Source organism: Ambystoma mexicanum, chromosome 14, assembly GCF_040938575.1.
Source record: "Ambystoma mexicanum isolate Mex_15411 chromosome 14, UKY_AmexF1_1, whole genome shotgun sequence".
Lineage (NCBI taxonomy): Eukaryota > Metazoa > Chordata > Amphibia > Caudata > Ambystomatidae > Ambystoma > Ambystoma mexicanum.
This window is the reverse complement of record NC_090940.1, coordinates 473,240,192-473,257,634: the sequence shown is the minus strand read 5'-3', so window position 1 is coordinate 473,257,634 and position 17,443 is coordinate 473,240,192. Positions and strand designations below refer to the sequence as shown.

At 46.4% G+C, this 17,443-nt stretch overlaps 1 protein-coding gene across 6 annotated transcripts in view; it reads left to right on the top strand.

Annotated features, from left to right (window-relative positions):
* The window catches only part of ATG2B (autophagy related 2B), a 5,509,925-nt gene that overhangs the window by 3,665,939 nt on the left and 1,826,543 nt on the right, over positions 1–17,443 (top strand). For all 6 annotated transcript variants that reach the window (XM_069637692.1, XM_069637689.1, XM_069637687.1 and 3 more), the window contains one exon: positions 334–475. In XM_069637692.1, the coding sequence (XP_069493793.1) occupies positions 334–475 (142 nt within the window). The remainder of the gene's footprint in view (positions 1–333; positions 476–17,443) is intronic.

Sequence of the window (17,443 nt, the reverse complement as noted above, 5' to 3'; positions counted from 1 at the left end):
TTTTGCCCTGTAATTTCAAATCCAGATATTTCAGTACCAGCAGTTTCTCTAAAAATTCTAGAAATTATGTTTCAATTTTAATTTCTGCCCCACTCGATTATTTGGGAATGATCAGAATTAAAGCAGTTCATGTGGATAAAATGTCTGACAGCAAGGGTTTGCAGTGTGTGGATGTGCAAGATTAGGTATTGTGTCCTGCAACTAGTGCATACGCTCTCCCACATCCCTACCCCTTCACCCCTTGTTTTCACCCAAACGGTTGTTATAAGATGCAAAAGGTACCTCTACCTACAGCCAGGTATAATATTGGTAATGTAAACTTTCTTATTTCAGCCGGGGTCTGCTGGTAAAATCTATTCGCAGGGTGCAATCCTTGCAGAAGCAGAGCAGAAGATTTTGCTGACTCTGATGAGTGATGCAATGGAGGAAATGGACATCAAGCAAGTTTTTTCTCCTGTTATTTTACATCTGAATGGTAAGAGTATAAAACACTGCAAACCTTTATCAATCTCAATGTCTAGAAAAGAAACGTATTATATTGCACCAGTCTCTTAACAGTAGATTTATTGCAGTTAAACCGTTGTCTCTACCTGCACTGTTTCTTTACCCCTATTGTTTCAATCTACAGCTGCACATCTCTTTTTCCCATAGTTTCTGTATTTCACCTTTCTGTGTCTCGCCACCAGAGGTCACTTGTCTGTGTGTCACTATCTCTTTCGTTCTCTCCTTTTCTCATGCAGTCCACCTTTCTTCTTGTAGTTTGTTTTATCTCGTCTGCCGTCTCTTAACCCTGCCACCTTTATTTTTTTGCTGTTTAGCCTGGAAGACTTTTTTACTCCCAGCAGTTTCTTGGTAGTTTATACCTACTTTAACAGTGCAGTTGATATTTACCCTTTTTGTCCTTTGCTCACTTTAGGGTCTCCATTAAATGGCCTGTCTTAATGGAGGAATTATGCAAACAAGTTGTAGTGATGAGCTGGATGTGAGCCAATAATACTTCAGGCTCATTACAATCTCTATTGTTGTAACTGCACATTTTAGAAGTAAATAGAGTGGCTCCATGAAATAGAATGTTCACTCATTTGATATAGAACAATACAAACATAAATGTTATGATGAGAGAGTACTAACTGAATACTTCCACACCCCTTTCCCTGTGGTTGTATTTGTCACCAGTTTATGCTGTAGTTGGGATTCATAGCAGGGTATTATTTGATCAAAACAATCCATCAGGTGTTATATTGTCATGGACATTCCCATTGCCCATGGCCTCTGTTAGAAATTGTATGTTAGTACACATCAATGTAATGACAATTGGTGCAGAGTAATCTGAGCATTTTTGTTGTCTGGATTAAGTTTTTTCTACAGAAATCATTTAACTTTTCTTCAGGCAGAACACTTTGCTGATCATGCAGTTTTGTAAACGGATCAGAAAAATCTGAGAGAGTAGCATACATACTTCACAATAATGTGGAATAGACGAGTTGTGGGGGAACCGCATGGAGACAAATACTTTGATGCGGTGAGGAGATCACTGAAAGAAGAAACTGTAGCGTATGCTCTGTAGGAAGAAGAATCGAAACATTGACAAAGGTGCCTCAATGAATTTGTTTCTCTATCTGGACCATCTAGGGTAAATGCAAACACATTGGCAATGTCCATGTCACTGCACTATAAGTCTTGGATAGAGAAACAGCCATTGCTTCAGTTTATGGGGCTCCTCCTGTGGAACACCTCTAAACACCTTGCGGCAGAGGCATCTGTTGCTGCTCATAAGCGGGATGAAACAGGCTCTAGCTAAGGGAGATAAACATTTGTTGAAGAAACTGGCACACAGTGATAAGTCAGACACAGGAGACGGACAAGAAGACATGCTTTAAACTTAGATATTTTTTTAAAGTAAAGAATGCCTCACATACACATGCAGGTATGATGATGGTTTCCCCTAAGATTCAAAGAAAATAAACTGGTGGTTGTCTGGAGGTATTACAAAAACTCAGTCCTCTGTCTGGAGCCTAATCGACCCTAGCACTGACCCTACCACTAATACAAAACAAAACATAAGCCGGGATGTGCACTTGTAAAATAATGGTGCCTAGAAATGTTGAATATTGCTACATGAGATCCTGGGATACTGAGATGATCTCTTGCCAAGGGGGGCGGGGAGGTGCTCAGAGGTCTTGAAAAGAACTGTGCATGAGTTTCTAAGAATCCAAAACACACATTTGTGGTTAAGAGGAGTTAAGAAGTCTTCACAAGCACTTGACTAGCAGCAAGCTTAGAAGACAGGAAAATACTCACTCAACGCTATGCAGCTGTCAGAGCACTGGAATTTAAGAAATGCTGAGAATATCTAGAGAGTTACTTGAAATCAGAAGGTATTTATAAACTGAAGAGGCACTGAGACCTAGGAGTTTATCAAGACACTTGAAGCTAAATGTTTTTGACAACTGTTGCAATGTGAGACCAACAGCATTTGTGATACAGAATATATAGTTATCCATCTTCGTTAAACAACAGGTCGGGTAAGGTGACCTACCTAAAGGGTAGTAGACGGTATAGGAAACAAAACAGGACGTCAAACCTAGCTTGGGATAAGCAATCTTTACTGATTTGCGGTTATAACTATACAGTCCTGAATTTCAAGATCATATATCTCAAGACATGTTTGGGTATTCTAACAACATTAATTTGCAATCTCTCAGAAGTACTTTATTCCCCTGCTCTGTTTCTACCTTACCACATCTTTGTTGTATACTTATACATTAACTCTCAACAACTACTATAAACATGTGGGGGCGTGGCCCGCAGCCATGCAGTGAAGCTGCTTTTTCTGCAACTCAAGCTCCCACATGACCGGAACAGCCAAACACTGAGCCGCTTGGTGAGCAGAAGGGCTGCGGTGACGGCCAGGCTAAACCCGGGAGGAACATTAATTATTAAGCACTGCAATTCGAGAAGACATTATAATAGACGTTGCAACAACCCAAGAGTTGGAAAACCCACAGAAGGGTAGTGATGACCCCTGGGCCAGCACCCTTTGTTGAGCTGAGAAATGTATGGGTGCTAAAGAAACAATAACTTGCTGGGGGTTGCATCCCTAGCCCTGCCACTGAGACTGGGAACATATACCTAGAGGCCCTTGAACGAAGGACCCAAAGCGCTCACCTACTTTCAGCACAAAGTGGAGCGGAGCCCCAGCAGTGACGGAAGCCTGCAGTGGGACCCCGCTTGAGGTTTTCAAATATTGCATGATCGACACATTGGAAGTGAAATCAACTCACTGTCTGGGGTCAGAGTACAGAGAAAACTCTGGGTCTGGTGGGTGACAGTGCGGGGACCGGAGGGGGCCTCGACCTGCGCCCTAGATTGCGGCTGCTGCTAGGGTGCCGCAGCAGCAACGTGCTGGTGGACTGTTTGACTAGGGAGGACTGACCTGCACACATGCCGGACAAACATCACAGTGGCAAGACCAAACAGACGCACATGGAGGCCTTTGTCAAGAGAGATGCAGTAGAAGAGATGAGGCCACCCTTCGCAACTGCAGGGGGCACTGACACTTTGCAGATGGAGCCCCGAGAGGAGAATCATATCCTTGTGGCCATAGCATCGCTGAAGTCATGTCTGAAACACAAGGTGGACGCTGTCATAGTGGATTAGGGACTGCTGAGGCAGGATGTGCGGACCCTGTCATACCAGATACGGATGTGGAAATGCAGGTGCAAGAGAATACAACTAATGTGGCTGCCTCTCAGGCACAGATGTCTGAGCTGGCTGCCAGGGTGCACAACCTGGAGCATTGAGTCGAAGATTCTAAGGGCAGGGCCAGGAGGAACAATATCAGGATTCTGAAGCTAGCCAAAGGCGAGAAGGGAAGTGACGTGACCCAACCACCTATGTCGAAAACGTACTCCTGCAGGAGGGGGATCCGGTGACATTAACTCAAGGCTTTACATTGGAGAGGGCGCACAGATCACTAGCTCCGGGACCTCCCCCTGCAGCGCTGCCAAGGCCGGTGATAGTGAGGATGATGTATTACAAAGACAAAGAGCGGATCCTAGCCTTCTCCAGTGATGGGGGAAACATTGTCCGTGCATCGGCAAAGCTTGCTATTTACCCCAACTATACGATGCTGGTGCAGAAGCGGAGGGCTATGTTCGGTCCCGCAAAAAGTAACATCTGCGTTGGGCGAACGTATGATACATGCTAAATTACCCGGCAAAACTCAAGTTGATTCATAATGGAAGGTCCCACTTCTTCGAAGATACGGATGCAGTGCGTTCATGGATGGACGCTCGGGATCACGCAGCTTCCTGAGAGAAGGAACATTGCCCTGTGACCAGGGGTTGCGGTGAGGTGCCAGGCATTCACTCCATGACACCTCAGAGTGATAGATGAGAAGCTACATTCAGGAGGCAGAGATCTGAAGATTTGAGAAACCTGTACTGCAAGTACGGGCGGTTGCCTGTGCTGGCTGCCGGGACACCCTGGCGGACATTTCGTTTTGGATGTCCATTTTATGGCATCATGCTGCTGTGTGCTTCCCTGGCGGGTGCGGGGGGAGCGGGAGAGGCAGCTGGGCCTGAGTGCAAGATATGCTACCGAGCTTTTCGTTTTTAATTGGGGGGATGCCTGGGAAGGATATTCTCCAAGGTTGTTTTGTAGGTTACAGGGCTTTTGGTTGGGGTGAAGAAAGGGGAAGGTATCCTCCAAGGTTGTTCTGTTTTCACCACCTTTTGAGAGGTGAGACTATTTTGGTTGTTTGTGTGTTAGAAAGTTGCTTGGATGGCATGGAGAGACAAAACATACAGGCTACTGAATGCTCAGTGGGTGCTGGCTCCTTGACAGGTGGTAGGTTTGACACAAGGTGGTGGCAGGGGTAGGCTGGAGCTGCTAGTGCTAGTCTCGCGAGAGGCGTATGCGTCCAGGGGGGGTGGGTTGGGGGTAATATTCGAGACAGTGGGTGGCCAGTGGGAACTGCAGAGACCTGACAGGGGGAGACATGATAATTAGTGACCTAAACATAGTTATATGGAATGCCAGAGGCCTCAGTAGTGTTATCAAGAGACTTAGGGTACAGGTCTATATGAGTAGAAAAGGGATGCACATCGCATTACTGCAAGAGATGCATCTAACTGCAGACCGACAGAGTGGGGTCGGCAAGAAATGGGGGGGGGGGGAGATGTACAGTGCCCCTTTCTCAAGGTACGCGAGGGGAGTCCTGACATGGATTGCACCAAGGGTCCACTTCCAATTGCTGGAGTTTAAGCACAACGACGATGGCAGGATGGCACTGATACACGGGTTCATTGAAAACAGGGAGGTGTGTATTATTAACACACATGCTCCTAATAGCAACGCTACAATGTTCTTCAACTCCCTTTACTCCGGGGTTGCTGCGTTCTGGGGCGCTATGTGGATATGGGGGGGCTTTAATCGTACGCTAAACCCCCTAGTGGACAGGTCGGATGGCAAATACTGAAGGCCTTCCCCTCCTGCGAGAGCCCTTGGTGCCACACTGCAAAACCTCCGACTAATGTATGTATGGAGGGGACACCATGGGGATGTGTGAGGCTACTCTCACTATGCAGCACCTTCTGGGGTTTACCTCCGCTTGGATTACATTTTTACAGGGCAGGACACGGCTGGGGAGTTCATGGGGGTGGTGTCCAGGGCCAACATCCACTCCGATCACACCCCACTGATTGCCACCTGGCGGCGATCCTTCTCTAAGCCACTGATTCCAACCTGGCGCCTCCGAGTTGAGGCCCTGCGAGATAGGGTCTTCAATGACTATTTTGAGGAGAAAATAAAGGAATATTCTGAAATGAACACAGGTAGTGTCACAGAAAGACGGTTATGAGGGGAGCTGCAATTGGCAGGATGGGGGGCTCAGGAGAGAAACACTAGAGGCCCTGGAGAGGATGGAGGCAGAAATTGAGGTGCTTGAAAGAAAATGAGAAACAGTGGGAGAGACTGAGGGGCACCTACGAGCATTACGTCAAAAATGCATTAAAGAATGAGAACGTCTCAGCAAATTTGATTATGTCAAGTACACCCAGAGGTTACACGCGGAGGGGGATAAACCTTGTAGACTGCTGGCATTGGTGTGTAACAGAGAGGAACCAAGGGAAATGATATGCGCCATACATAACAAGAAGGGTGACGTTGTGAAAATTCCAAGTGAGATTAACGAAGTGTTCTCCAAGTATTACGAGATACTGTACACAGCGGGACTGGAAGGAAACGAGGGGGAGATCTCCAAGACTTTGGCTGTCGTAGGGTTGCCCCACCTAGACGAGGAGGGAGCGGACATCTTGGATGACCCGGTCACGGTGGATGAGATCCTGTCGGCTATACAGTCACTGTGGCACTCGCACCGAAGCTCCTTGAAACCTAGGAGGAGGCATGGGAGACAGGCAGACTTCCTCAGAGCATGCAGGATTCAGTGATTGTACCAATACTTAAACCGGGTAAGCCCTCTTCGGACTGCGGCTCCTTTAGGCCTCTTTCCATGATTAATCAGAATGTTCAGATTCTCACTGCCTTATTAGCAAACAGATTAAAGAGGGTGATTGGTGAACTGATACATGCCGATCAGACAGGGTACGCACCGAACAGGAGCATAACTTGGAACCTACGACGACTCCATCATGTGATAGATGGCGCCAAAAGCCTTGGCATAGACAGTGCAGTAGCTTTCCTATATGCGATTAAAGCATTTGACTGTATTAGATGGGACTGGCTGCGTGCAACGCTAAAGCAATTCGGAATAGGGAAGAGGTTCCGCAGATGGGTGGAACTGCTATACACACAACCCCGGTCCAGAGTGCGGACTGGAAGACAGATATCTGGGGAGTGGGAGCTGCACAGGTGCACTAAACAGGGTTGTTTGCTGCCACTGATGCTATTTATCCTAGCCCTGGAGCCACTGGCAGTGTGTTTGTGGAATTACTATGGGGAGGCGGGGATACGGGTGAACAGAGTTTGACATCTAGTCGCGATGTATGCAGACAACATGCTGGTTTATGTACACTCGCCGGTTGAGAATCTGAAGCACATTTTCGACATAACTGATCGATTCAGGGAGCTCTGCGGTATTCACATAAGCAGGGAGAAGTCCTGCCTGTTCCCAATCGCAGACCTTGGGCTGAGCAAAGACAATTTGCCTGACCTTGGGGTGAGGTGGCACGCTGAGTCTTTTCGGTATTTAGGAATAAGTGTCATGCATGATGTGGCCATGTCCCACAAACACAACACACAAAAGGTCCTGGATGACGTCCTCCGGTCAATGTTGTTTTGGCAGCGACTGCCCCTGTCGGTGATGGGCAGAACTTCCCTGCTCAAGATGGTGGTACTACCCTGTTAAGACAGATTTCTAAACTCTGTCCTGGTGGGCAGAAGTTTAGGAGGCCAACCTAGTTTAGTGGGACAGGGGAATCTTCTGGATAAACCAGAACAATCTATGGTAGCTTGGCAGGCGGTCAAAACTAAGTCTCAGGAGGGGTGAGAGTGATGATTGGAAGCCCACAATGAGCACACACAGTAAAACTCCACAGATTACCCTTGGATAGATGTATATCAAAAATACATTTATTCTAGGCCTTTAAAACAAATCACGATTAAACCACAGTTATAAAGAAAACAATTACCACACATGTTTATTCACTATATAACATATATGCAAAAATGTGATTAGCCTAAGGCTGATGATGGGGGGAGAAAATAAACACAACCTGTAACAGAAAGGGGTAAGTTCGGCACATATATCAGTTTAGGCAGTTCTTCATCAACAATCCCTAATTTATGTAGTCCAGTCCTACGAAGTGAGGATCCTAACGCTCAAAGTACAGTTGTGTGTTAACAACACGCGGTTGTGCATAAAACGAAAAGCGGGTTCTCTTCAGGGGGCTGTAGCTGCTCAGTAAGGGGCTCGAGGTGATGAAGATTAAGTTCCTATTCCTACAGGAGGGTCTACCCTTGCGGATAGAGCGACTTTCGGAGTTTGGGAATAGCTGGGGAGCGCAGGCTATCCCAGCCAAGGTGAGTATCTTTTGAGGGATACTTATGCGTAAAAAGGGATGGATATGCCAGGGGGGCATCAGTAAGTTAGGAATATACTCACCGACCCTCAACACAGTGCGGACCAAACTTTGGCAGTCTAGCCCACTTTGCTCGTAGGTGTTAACCCTGCAGTTTCAGGATGCTCCCTCTCTCAGCGGCTGCAGGATGTGATGATTGTCCGTGGTGGGACAGTAGCCTTTGCTCAGCTCTCGAAGAGAGGAGAAGCATAGTTCCGGTGCAGCACGTCTCAAGACACTTTAGACAAAGAACTGCGGCTCTTTCAGCGACGGTCACCACAGCAGGGCGACACAAGGACCGAAAATGCTCTCGGCACGGCACACTCTCGTAAATCGCGACCCAGAGGAGCTAAGACAACTTTTGGCGGGAGAGGGACCAGGACCACAAGCTAGCGATTCCCAAAGTCCTGAGTCTCAACAGCTTTCCTGTGCGATACTCTTGGTTCGAGCTGGGTAGTTCACTGGATGGCTCGAGAACAATTCTGAAGAGGCTCTCTGCAAGGGTAAGTAGGAGGTGCAGAGAGAAGTTGTCCCCACTACTCCACAGGAGCGAAGTGCCTTTGCAGGTCTTCTTGGTTCGATGAAAAATCAGGGGTCTGGCCGGCCAACAGTGGGGTCAGGGTGCCAAACCTCCCTGGTACGTCACCGGCGGTTCCTTGCGTCCGTTCAGGATACTTGGCTTCTTATGAGGTTTGGTGTGAACCTCAATAGATCGGCCTGGAATGGATGCAGAACCCCTTCTCTTATCCAAGATTCGGTTTGCGCTCAAATCTCAGATAGCCAATGGAAGATCTGCTCTCTTGCATGCACGGCAGACGTGGGTCAATCGTGGCTAACAGTGGTCCAGTCATTCAGGCCTAACAGACATTCTGGCGCCATTAGTGTGGATTGGGACCAGACAGTCCAACCCTCTTCCTGGGCACTAGCACACGTGCCATGCAGGAGCCCGCAAAAGATGCGGTTTTCGCAGGAGGCTGCATGCCCAAATAAGGAATACCTGGGTCTCTCGACCTGAGGGAAGGCAAAGGGACAAAATGGAAAAAGGACAGAACAAAATACTTTGTGGCATGGCCTTTTTTTGGCACTTTAAAAGTTAACTGCTGCCACCAGTTTGTCCTAGGCACACTTGTACAAACACCAAAAAATCCTTAGAGGGTGGCTAGGGCTATAAAACAAAAGGACCCCCTACTCGCGGTACTGTAAGGTACTTGCCACATAGATAAAAGTTACCACGAAATGGCAACATAGTCGAAGACTAAGGGAAACATAGTTTACCAGTACTGACTGCCCGAAGGACGTGTCAGTTTCCCCATAACAAATAAGCGAAAGCCCAGAGGAGTGTAGCTGAAGGCTGTGTTCAACTGGGAAAAGTCAGGTTCTTTTTTTATTTTTTTATTTTTTTTAGCATTTGGTTTTAACTTAAACCTTAGCTACAAAACATAATAAAAACAACAACCTAGGAACAAAACATTTGGAATGATGGAAAAAAAAAAGAAAAACAAAAAGAAAACTTTAAACATTGGTTTACGATCTCCGTCTTACTTCACAAGCTAACCAAAACAATCGTTAAGGATTAGCCTGGCCATACAGTTTTGGAGTTGAGACCACCAATTAACTTGGTGCTCCTTTGCCATCAATGAGCAGCCCTTCTTTGGCTTGCTTGTCCGCCATTTGGTCGAAAAGATCTTTCAAAAATGCCAGCAGAGCTAAAGTGTCAGGAGCACTGCTCCCGAGAAGCCAAGTCAAGCCCAGCATCCCCAGAAACAGGCTCACGACCCTCGTCCCCGGCTCCAGCAAACCCCTATTGGGGCCCTTTGGACCATGTCCTGGCGCCTCTGGCGCCAGGCTCATAAGGAACCTCAGGCCCGGCGCCAGGGGCGCCGGGCTCATAATTCTTGCAAAGGTGCTTGGGTGGACCTACCTGTAGCAGACCATGCTGCATACTCACCTTTGCAAATGCTGGCAGGATGAAGGTCCCAGCCTTCTGCTGGGAGGAACTATTCCCTGAACTGGGACTACTTTCTTACCTGGGTGGGGCTGGTGCCACTCCTTAGCTCTGGAACACAGGAACTCTTTTACCTGGGCGAGGCTGAGGAAGAAGACCCCCAATCACTCCAACACTATTTAAACCACACCCGATTGGGAAAACGTGCTTCGCGTTATTCTGCATCTGCAGCAGGACGCTCACCGAGTCAGCTCCAGCATTCCAGTGACATCTCCAGCTTCAGCTCAGCAACCTGTGGAAGAAAGACACGAGAACTATACTGGAATCCAGAAACCGGCAGAACCTGCAAGCAAAAGAAACATAAGGTTAGCAAGTTGCAACACGTTCGCAGCCGCGCTCGCTTACCTGATCCATCTGTGCTTTCACGGATTCTTTGCGGCCTTCTCTTCAGCAGCCTAATGGCACCTGTAAAGACAAAGAACATTGTTAAGTAGGAATCGGGTGAAGGCGGCCGCATTTACTTTTCTTACCTGCTTTTGTGCGCGTATTACGATCTTTTCAACCGCAGCAGCCGGGCAGCTGAAAACAAGAAAAGACATTATTTAAGTGCCATTAAAGACTGCAAGAAAGCCTAACTCTTAGGTGTTTCCCCACGTGCATCCGCGACTGGGAAAACGCCCGCAAGGTCCCGACACCTGCAAATAAGAAAAGAACATTGTTAGAGGTGCTATAATAAGGTCACAGATCATTATACTCACGTACTTCGCACGTGCAACAGAAAACAAGGGACATTATTGAGGAGTCATTGAAATTCCCATACCTACGTACAACCGCACGTGTCGCGCTCTCAGTGACCACGCCCTCAGCATCCAGGCACCTGAAAAAGACAATGCAAAGACTTCATTAAAGGTGCCCATCTCTTCAAGACTATAAACTCTTTATACCTACTGGCATCCGCTCTTGCAGTAACGGCGGCATCACCTTTTGGCATCTCAGCACCTGTGCCACTTCTAAGGCCACAAAAGACTTTGAGAACCTCCAGTGACGTAACCGGAACCCACGCACCCTGCATAAGTCGCAGGATGGAGAGCCCAGCATTCATACGCCTAAGGTGAGAGCTCACCAGGACATTGGACTTTCGGAGAATTGGCGATTAGTGAGGAGGAAGTCCAGCCAAACGGTCATTAACCCTTTTTTCTTCCGCCTGCAGAAACCTTACCCTGCAAGCCAGACGGTCAATAAGAGGAAGCCCAGTCTAGAGAGTCATCCGAGCTCTACGCTTCTCAATTGAAGAGACTATAACAGTTCAGCCGGGACCAGCGCCTCCGTGGGAATCAGGTGAGCGTTACATAAAGTCAGTAAAATTTGCAAGCTTGACATCATTCTCTCCCACCAGTCCTCCGCCGACATGGTTGTAAATGTATTAAAATGCTTAGCCAGCCTTTTTAACTGGAGATCGTTCGAACCAGGACAGTTCAGAGTAAGGCGGAATAATGTTTCTCTATCACAGTCACACAGATGACACCGGAAGTCCCTCAATTCAGCTGATTTCCTCACCTCTATAACTTCCTTAGTAGGGTATAAGTTCATTCTCACCCGCATAAAGTTGTCCCGCTTTAGTTTACATGGAAATTTGAAGATGTAGGGTGGCCAAGAGCCCCTTGCTCTGACGTCCTTTGAATTATTGCCATATATCTTGAAGTTGTCTCTCGATTCAAGCGTTTGGATCCAGTCAATATCATACAGCTTTCTTTGAACTCGGGCTAGACATAGCCCTAGAGACTCCACTATTTCCCCCAGGTCAGCCAAGATGACAGTACACAGAGAACTCCAAGTGGAAAACAGGGTCTCTGCAGGCCGTGCCATCGCCAAACCAATTGCCGCAAAAGCACCTTCCGTCCCCTTGGCACAACACTTCCTGTACAGTGACAGTGTTTTCCAAACCGTGATAGAATATAGGGTTACAAACCTCAATTCCGCCCTTATTCCATGCATTGAAACACAGTTCGGCAGGCGCAGGACCTTCCTCCAGAATAAACCTTCAAGTTTTCCCCAGACTAGTACAGATAGTGAGTAGGAAGTTTCCGCCCTGTAGGTCAAAATCAGGGTCACCTTTAGGTGAAAAAATTCGATCTCTGGGGTCAAAGAGAATTTTTCAGTATCTCTTCTGAATGATACTGGCTTGGGGCACTAAATTGTTTGTCTTGCTGCGCAAAGATTGTTCCCTTTTGAGAGTCAGCAGCACTGTTGTCTAGGCAGAGCCCTGAGTAGGTAAATGTCGACACTGCAAGGTATTTTACCCCTTTGATAAACCACGATTTTGCAGCTCCACTGATCTTCTTGCGACCAAAAGTTAGCATTCTGGATTTTTTGGCATTGATTTTGAGCCCATTCAACTCCACATAGTTTTATAGGGCGTCAAGCTGCCTTTGAAGGCCCACCTTAGTTTGGTCGGGCAAGATTAAATCATCGGCAAACAGCAATCTTCCGATAGGGACCCCGGCCAGGGTCGGTGGAAAGCATGTAACCAGGTCAAAGGCTGACTCTATATCTGATATAAACAAATTGAAGATAGCAGGCACCAATGAGCATCCTTGTTTTAGCCTGTTGAAATTTTGAATTGGTCGGTCATAAGGCCCTTTCTATCCAGTCTGAAACTTAGCGAAGTATGACAATGAAGTGGGCTTCTCCTGTGTCTGAAGGGCAACCCCAGTTGCACAGTTTCGTCCACAGGCGTTGACGGTCTATCGTATCAAAAGCATGGGCCAAGTCATATAGTTCTTGGCCATTCCTCGCCTTCGCCTTGAAGATGTTTAGCATGAACACTGCACTACATTGATCACTACACACGACCTCAACTTCATTGCCTTTACAGAAACTTGGCTCCATGCTGCATCAGGACCTCTCCTATCACTGGCCATCCCTGTAGGATATACTATCATCAGAGCTGATCGCAACACCAGTCAACTAAAGGAGCTGTATTGCCTACATACACAAAAACGCTATTAGCCTTCGTATCTCACCAATAAAACAGATTCCATCAGCTGATTTACTCTCTGTGAAACTAGCCATTTCACCCAACCAAACCCCATCACACTTCACCTTATTTACAGGCCGCGCAGTCTCATGTCTTCATTTACAGAAGACATAGCCTACATCCTTGCCGACAACACTAAAACTAAATTACAGATTATCATACTAAGTGATTTCAACCTTGGCTTCCAAGACCCCAATGACCCCTCAGCACGTGATATTACTAACTCACTATCGAATTTAGGATTCACGCAACGCATCAGTGAACCGACACACATTAAGGGCAGAACTCTTGACTGGCTAGCAGATTTAAACTGTGAAATCAATATTGAGTCTAACCAACCTTGCGCTTGGACAGACCACCACTTCGTTACCTTCAGCGTCCTAGCAACCAACATGTGCGTCACGCAGGACATCGCGCCCGCAATGTGCACAAGAAATAAGAGGGACATAACATGCGAAAAACTGCTCCCTCTTCTCCTTCCTGCTCTTAATGAATACTCCTCTTCTTGCACTCACCCTACTGTTTTGGTAGACATGTTTAACCAAACCATGCTGAAAGCACTCAACCTTATTGCGCCCATTAAATCCAGGAAACCTAAACCACGTGCCCATCTCATTTTGTGGTTCACACCACAGTTGAGAGCCTTACGTAAAGAAAAACATAACCTTTAAGTCCGTTGGAAAAGCAATCCCTCTGAAGGGAACTAAGCAAGCCTTGCATTGGCCACTCTGAGCTACAAAGATGGTATCCTACAGGCCAAAAAAGACACCTCCAACAAGCGCATCCTTCAAGCCAAATCAAACACGAAAGAGTTGTTCAAGATCTTAAAAGTACTAGAATCCCCTGCAACCCCACCTGACACGTGTACTAAAGATAGTACCTGGTGTGCCAATATTCAGAAAGCGCTCCTAGGTAAAATAGCTACACTCCAAGCCAAGATCAACAACAAAGAAATCTGCCTCCAGATCGACCCGCAATGCAAGTCCTAGTCTGACAAATCCAAACCCAACATCCACACTCATAAACCATTCAGCTTTATGCCTCTCTCTACAACTCAGGTTGAAAATATCATCAATAATCTTAAACCATCCAACTGCCAGGGTGATTTATGCCCTGCCCCTATTATTAAAGAGGCTTCACACAATTTAGCCCCATTCATTACCGCCTTTAGAAACTCATCATTCAGCACAGGCATCGTCCCAGATAAATTGAATGATGCCTGGGTCATCCCGCTTCTTAAAAAACCCACATTGGATGCAAGCATACCCACTAACTCCAGGCCGATCACTACTGTGCCTTTTTTTCTTAAAATCTTGCATCGAGCAGCCTATTTGCAGAACCAAAACTATCTGGAAACGAACACACTTCTGGGCATTAGACATTCAGGCTTTCGACCCCGTCACAGAACTGAAACTGCTCTAATTGATTTAAAAACTCAGATTGAAGACATAAAAGACAAGGGTAGGCTAGCCCTACTACTTCTCCTTGATCTATCAGCAGCTTTCGACTTGGTTAACCACCAAATCCTTCACCGACATCTTAAATTAGCTGCTCACTTTTCGGACAAAGCTACTGCATGGATTAGCTCATTCTTGGAGAACAGATCCATGAGGGTTTTCTCCATCACGGCCGCTGCGGAACCTTCTCCAGTTCCTTGCGGGGTTCCACAAAGATCGTACGTCTCCCCCACACTTTCCAATGTGTTTACCAAGTCACTGTTTGATATCTTGGATTATCTGGGTGTCACCTACATGAATTACACGGATGACACTCAGATACTCATTCACATTACGGTGACCACATGGCTGACACACTAGCTGTCAATTCCATCTAACGAGTCATCGAAGCTTGGATGGCCCAACACGAACTTTGTCTCAATGATGAAAAGACGGAGCTCCTCATCTTCGGTTCTCATCATAGACTTAACAAACTAGACCAGTTTTTCAAATCCTTTGTCATTGATGGTAACACCATAAAAGTCTCTAATGACACCAAAACATTAGGTATTTATCTTGACTCCACCCTATCCCTTTCGAGAGAAACCAATGCAGTATCCTCGGCCGCAGCTTAAATCTGTAAGCTTATCACAGCCAGCTGACCTTTTCTCACACTAACCAACTGCACCACATTAGCCAGGACCCTGGTCATGTCCAAAATCTATTACTGCAACGCCCTTTATCTAGGCACTAATTAATGCAATCTTAACAAGTTACAGGTTATACAGAATAACGCCATCAGAGCCGCATTAAACATCCCTAGGAATCAGCACATTTCAGACATCAGGCAGAGCCTTCGCTGGCTCCCAGTATCACAAAGAGTCTCACTCAAAACACTGTTTCTAATGCACAAATGTCTTGCCAACCAAGCACCCAACTACCTGGCCTGCAGATTTGCTTACCACACTCCCAACAGACCTCTTAGAACTGCCCAGACCAACTACCTTTCCATACCTCGCTTTAAACTGCAGAGATCTGGTGGGGTGAGTTTCTGAGTCCTTGCAGCAAAACTCTGGAACTCACTTCCAAACCCTCTTAGAGCTGAACCATCGTTCAATGCCTTTAAGAGGAAGACCAAAATATGGCTGGCTGTGCAGGACCTATCCTTGCACTAACTCACCCCTCTGCCACCATCCGTACCTTCCTCCTCTTCGCATAATCTGCCTTGTACAAACTATGTATATTATCTGATTATCTATTTTACTTGTAAATACTCTGTGTTTGGTCGTCAGCCTTGTTCATCACTACCATCTTCTTGTTAAACTGTAGAATCTGTACATACCTGTAAACTATGCTTTTTCACTTATTGTGTATATTTCCATTTATGCTTTGCCTATGTCAACATGTCATGTAACCCAAGCTATGCACCTGGATGCCCGTGGTCCAGGTGCACTATATAAATAAATAAATAAAATACAAATACAATACAAACAGATTGACTAATGTCCCCATGCCTCTGATAAAAACCTGTTTGCCAGGGGTCGTAGTGGTGAGTTGAGGTTGCCCAGTTGGAAAGTGCTTTATGAAACAATGACCCAAATATTTTGCCACTGGCATCTAAAAGGGCGAGCGGCCTATAGTTAGCAGGCAATGCACTGTTGCCCTTTTTATAAATTGGAACAATGGTTGAACTTGTCCAAGACTACAGATTTTTTTTGTCTTTTTTGATTTGTTCAAACCAGAGCCCCAGCTTTGTGACCCAATATTCCAGGTCTTCTTGTAAATGCAGGTTTGACATCCCATCGGGGCCTGCAGCTTTTGAGTTGCTAGCCCTGAGAATTTGATCATAAATTTCGCACTGTGAAGTGGAAAAAGGCCATGGATCCACTGAATCCCAGTTCACTTGCATGGGGCTCTCCCCAGGGCCAGCAAATGGTAACTCAAAGTGGGACGTCCATTTTTCAGCTGGTATCGGATTGAGCAACAAAGCGTCTTTAGGGGCCAGGAGGTTTTTAGTAGGTCTCCACATCTCTGGTGTATTTTTCGAGGAGATTAGGTGTAGCATGGTTTCTGCCTCTCGTTGCAGCCTCTGATGTTTGTATGACTTGAGCCAGTTCTTAAAGGTTTGTTTAATCCTTTTCGAATGTGCCCTGGCCTCCGCAGTTTGCATTGCGGAATTTAGTCGTAATGAATTGTTCCTCACCTTTTTCTTCTTGGCCACTTCTGGGTCATATTTGTGGCATAAGGAAAATCCGATTTTGTTCGATGTTAGGAACATAGAGTCAAAAGCTTTAAGTTAATTTTGGGGTAGAGATTGATTGCCCTCTAGATGTAAGGAATCAGCACCTTAAATTCGCTTTGACCTCAGCCTATTTCTTCCTGGTTCGATTTCCAGGGTATCAAGTTGTAACTTGCAGACACTTACTGTTCAATTTGTTATTGTTGCAACCACAATGCTGTGGTCGCTCCTTCCCGTTTCCCAAACCACGAGATTGTACATGTCGCAGAGTAGTAGTTCTGAAGCGAACACATAATCCAGACCTTTTGCTTCCAAGCCTCTTTTCCATGTTGGCATAGGTGGGCGGTCTCCTGGGACGTGTCAATTCACCAAATAAATATTCCTTTATATAAGTTCTCGTCTCCAATTTAGGCCTCGGTTTTGGTCGCTGTCAAAGCAGTGGATATACAGGTCTCCGCACACTAGGACCTCTAGATTTGCATGAGTGGCCCTACCATCGTCGATAAGTGTAAGCACTGTATCCATGAACCTGTCACTCCATTTCGAGGTCACATTCCAGTATAAATGTATCACTATAACCTTCTTGATGGATCCTAAGGCTGACGGTTCAGTCAAAAGTATTACTGTCTGGATCAGAGTTGATGGTTGGAGTTCTGAGATGATGACAAGCCCTTTTCTGCCCATAAAGCTACGAGAAGACCTGCC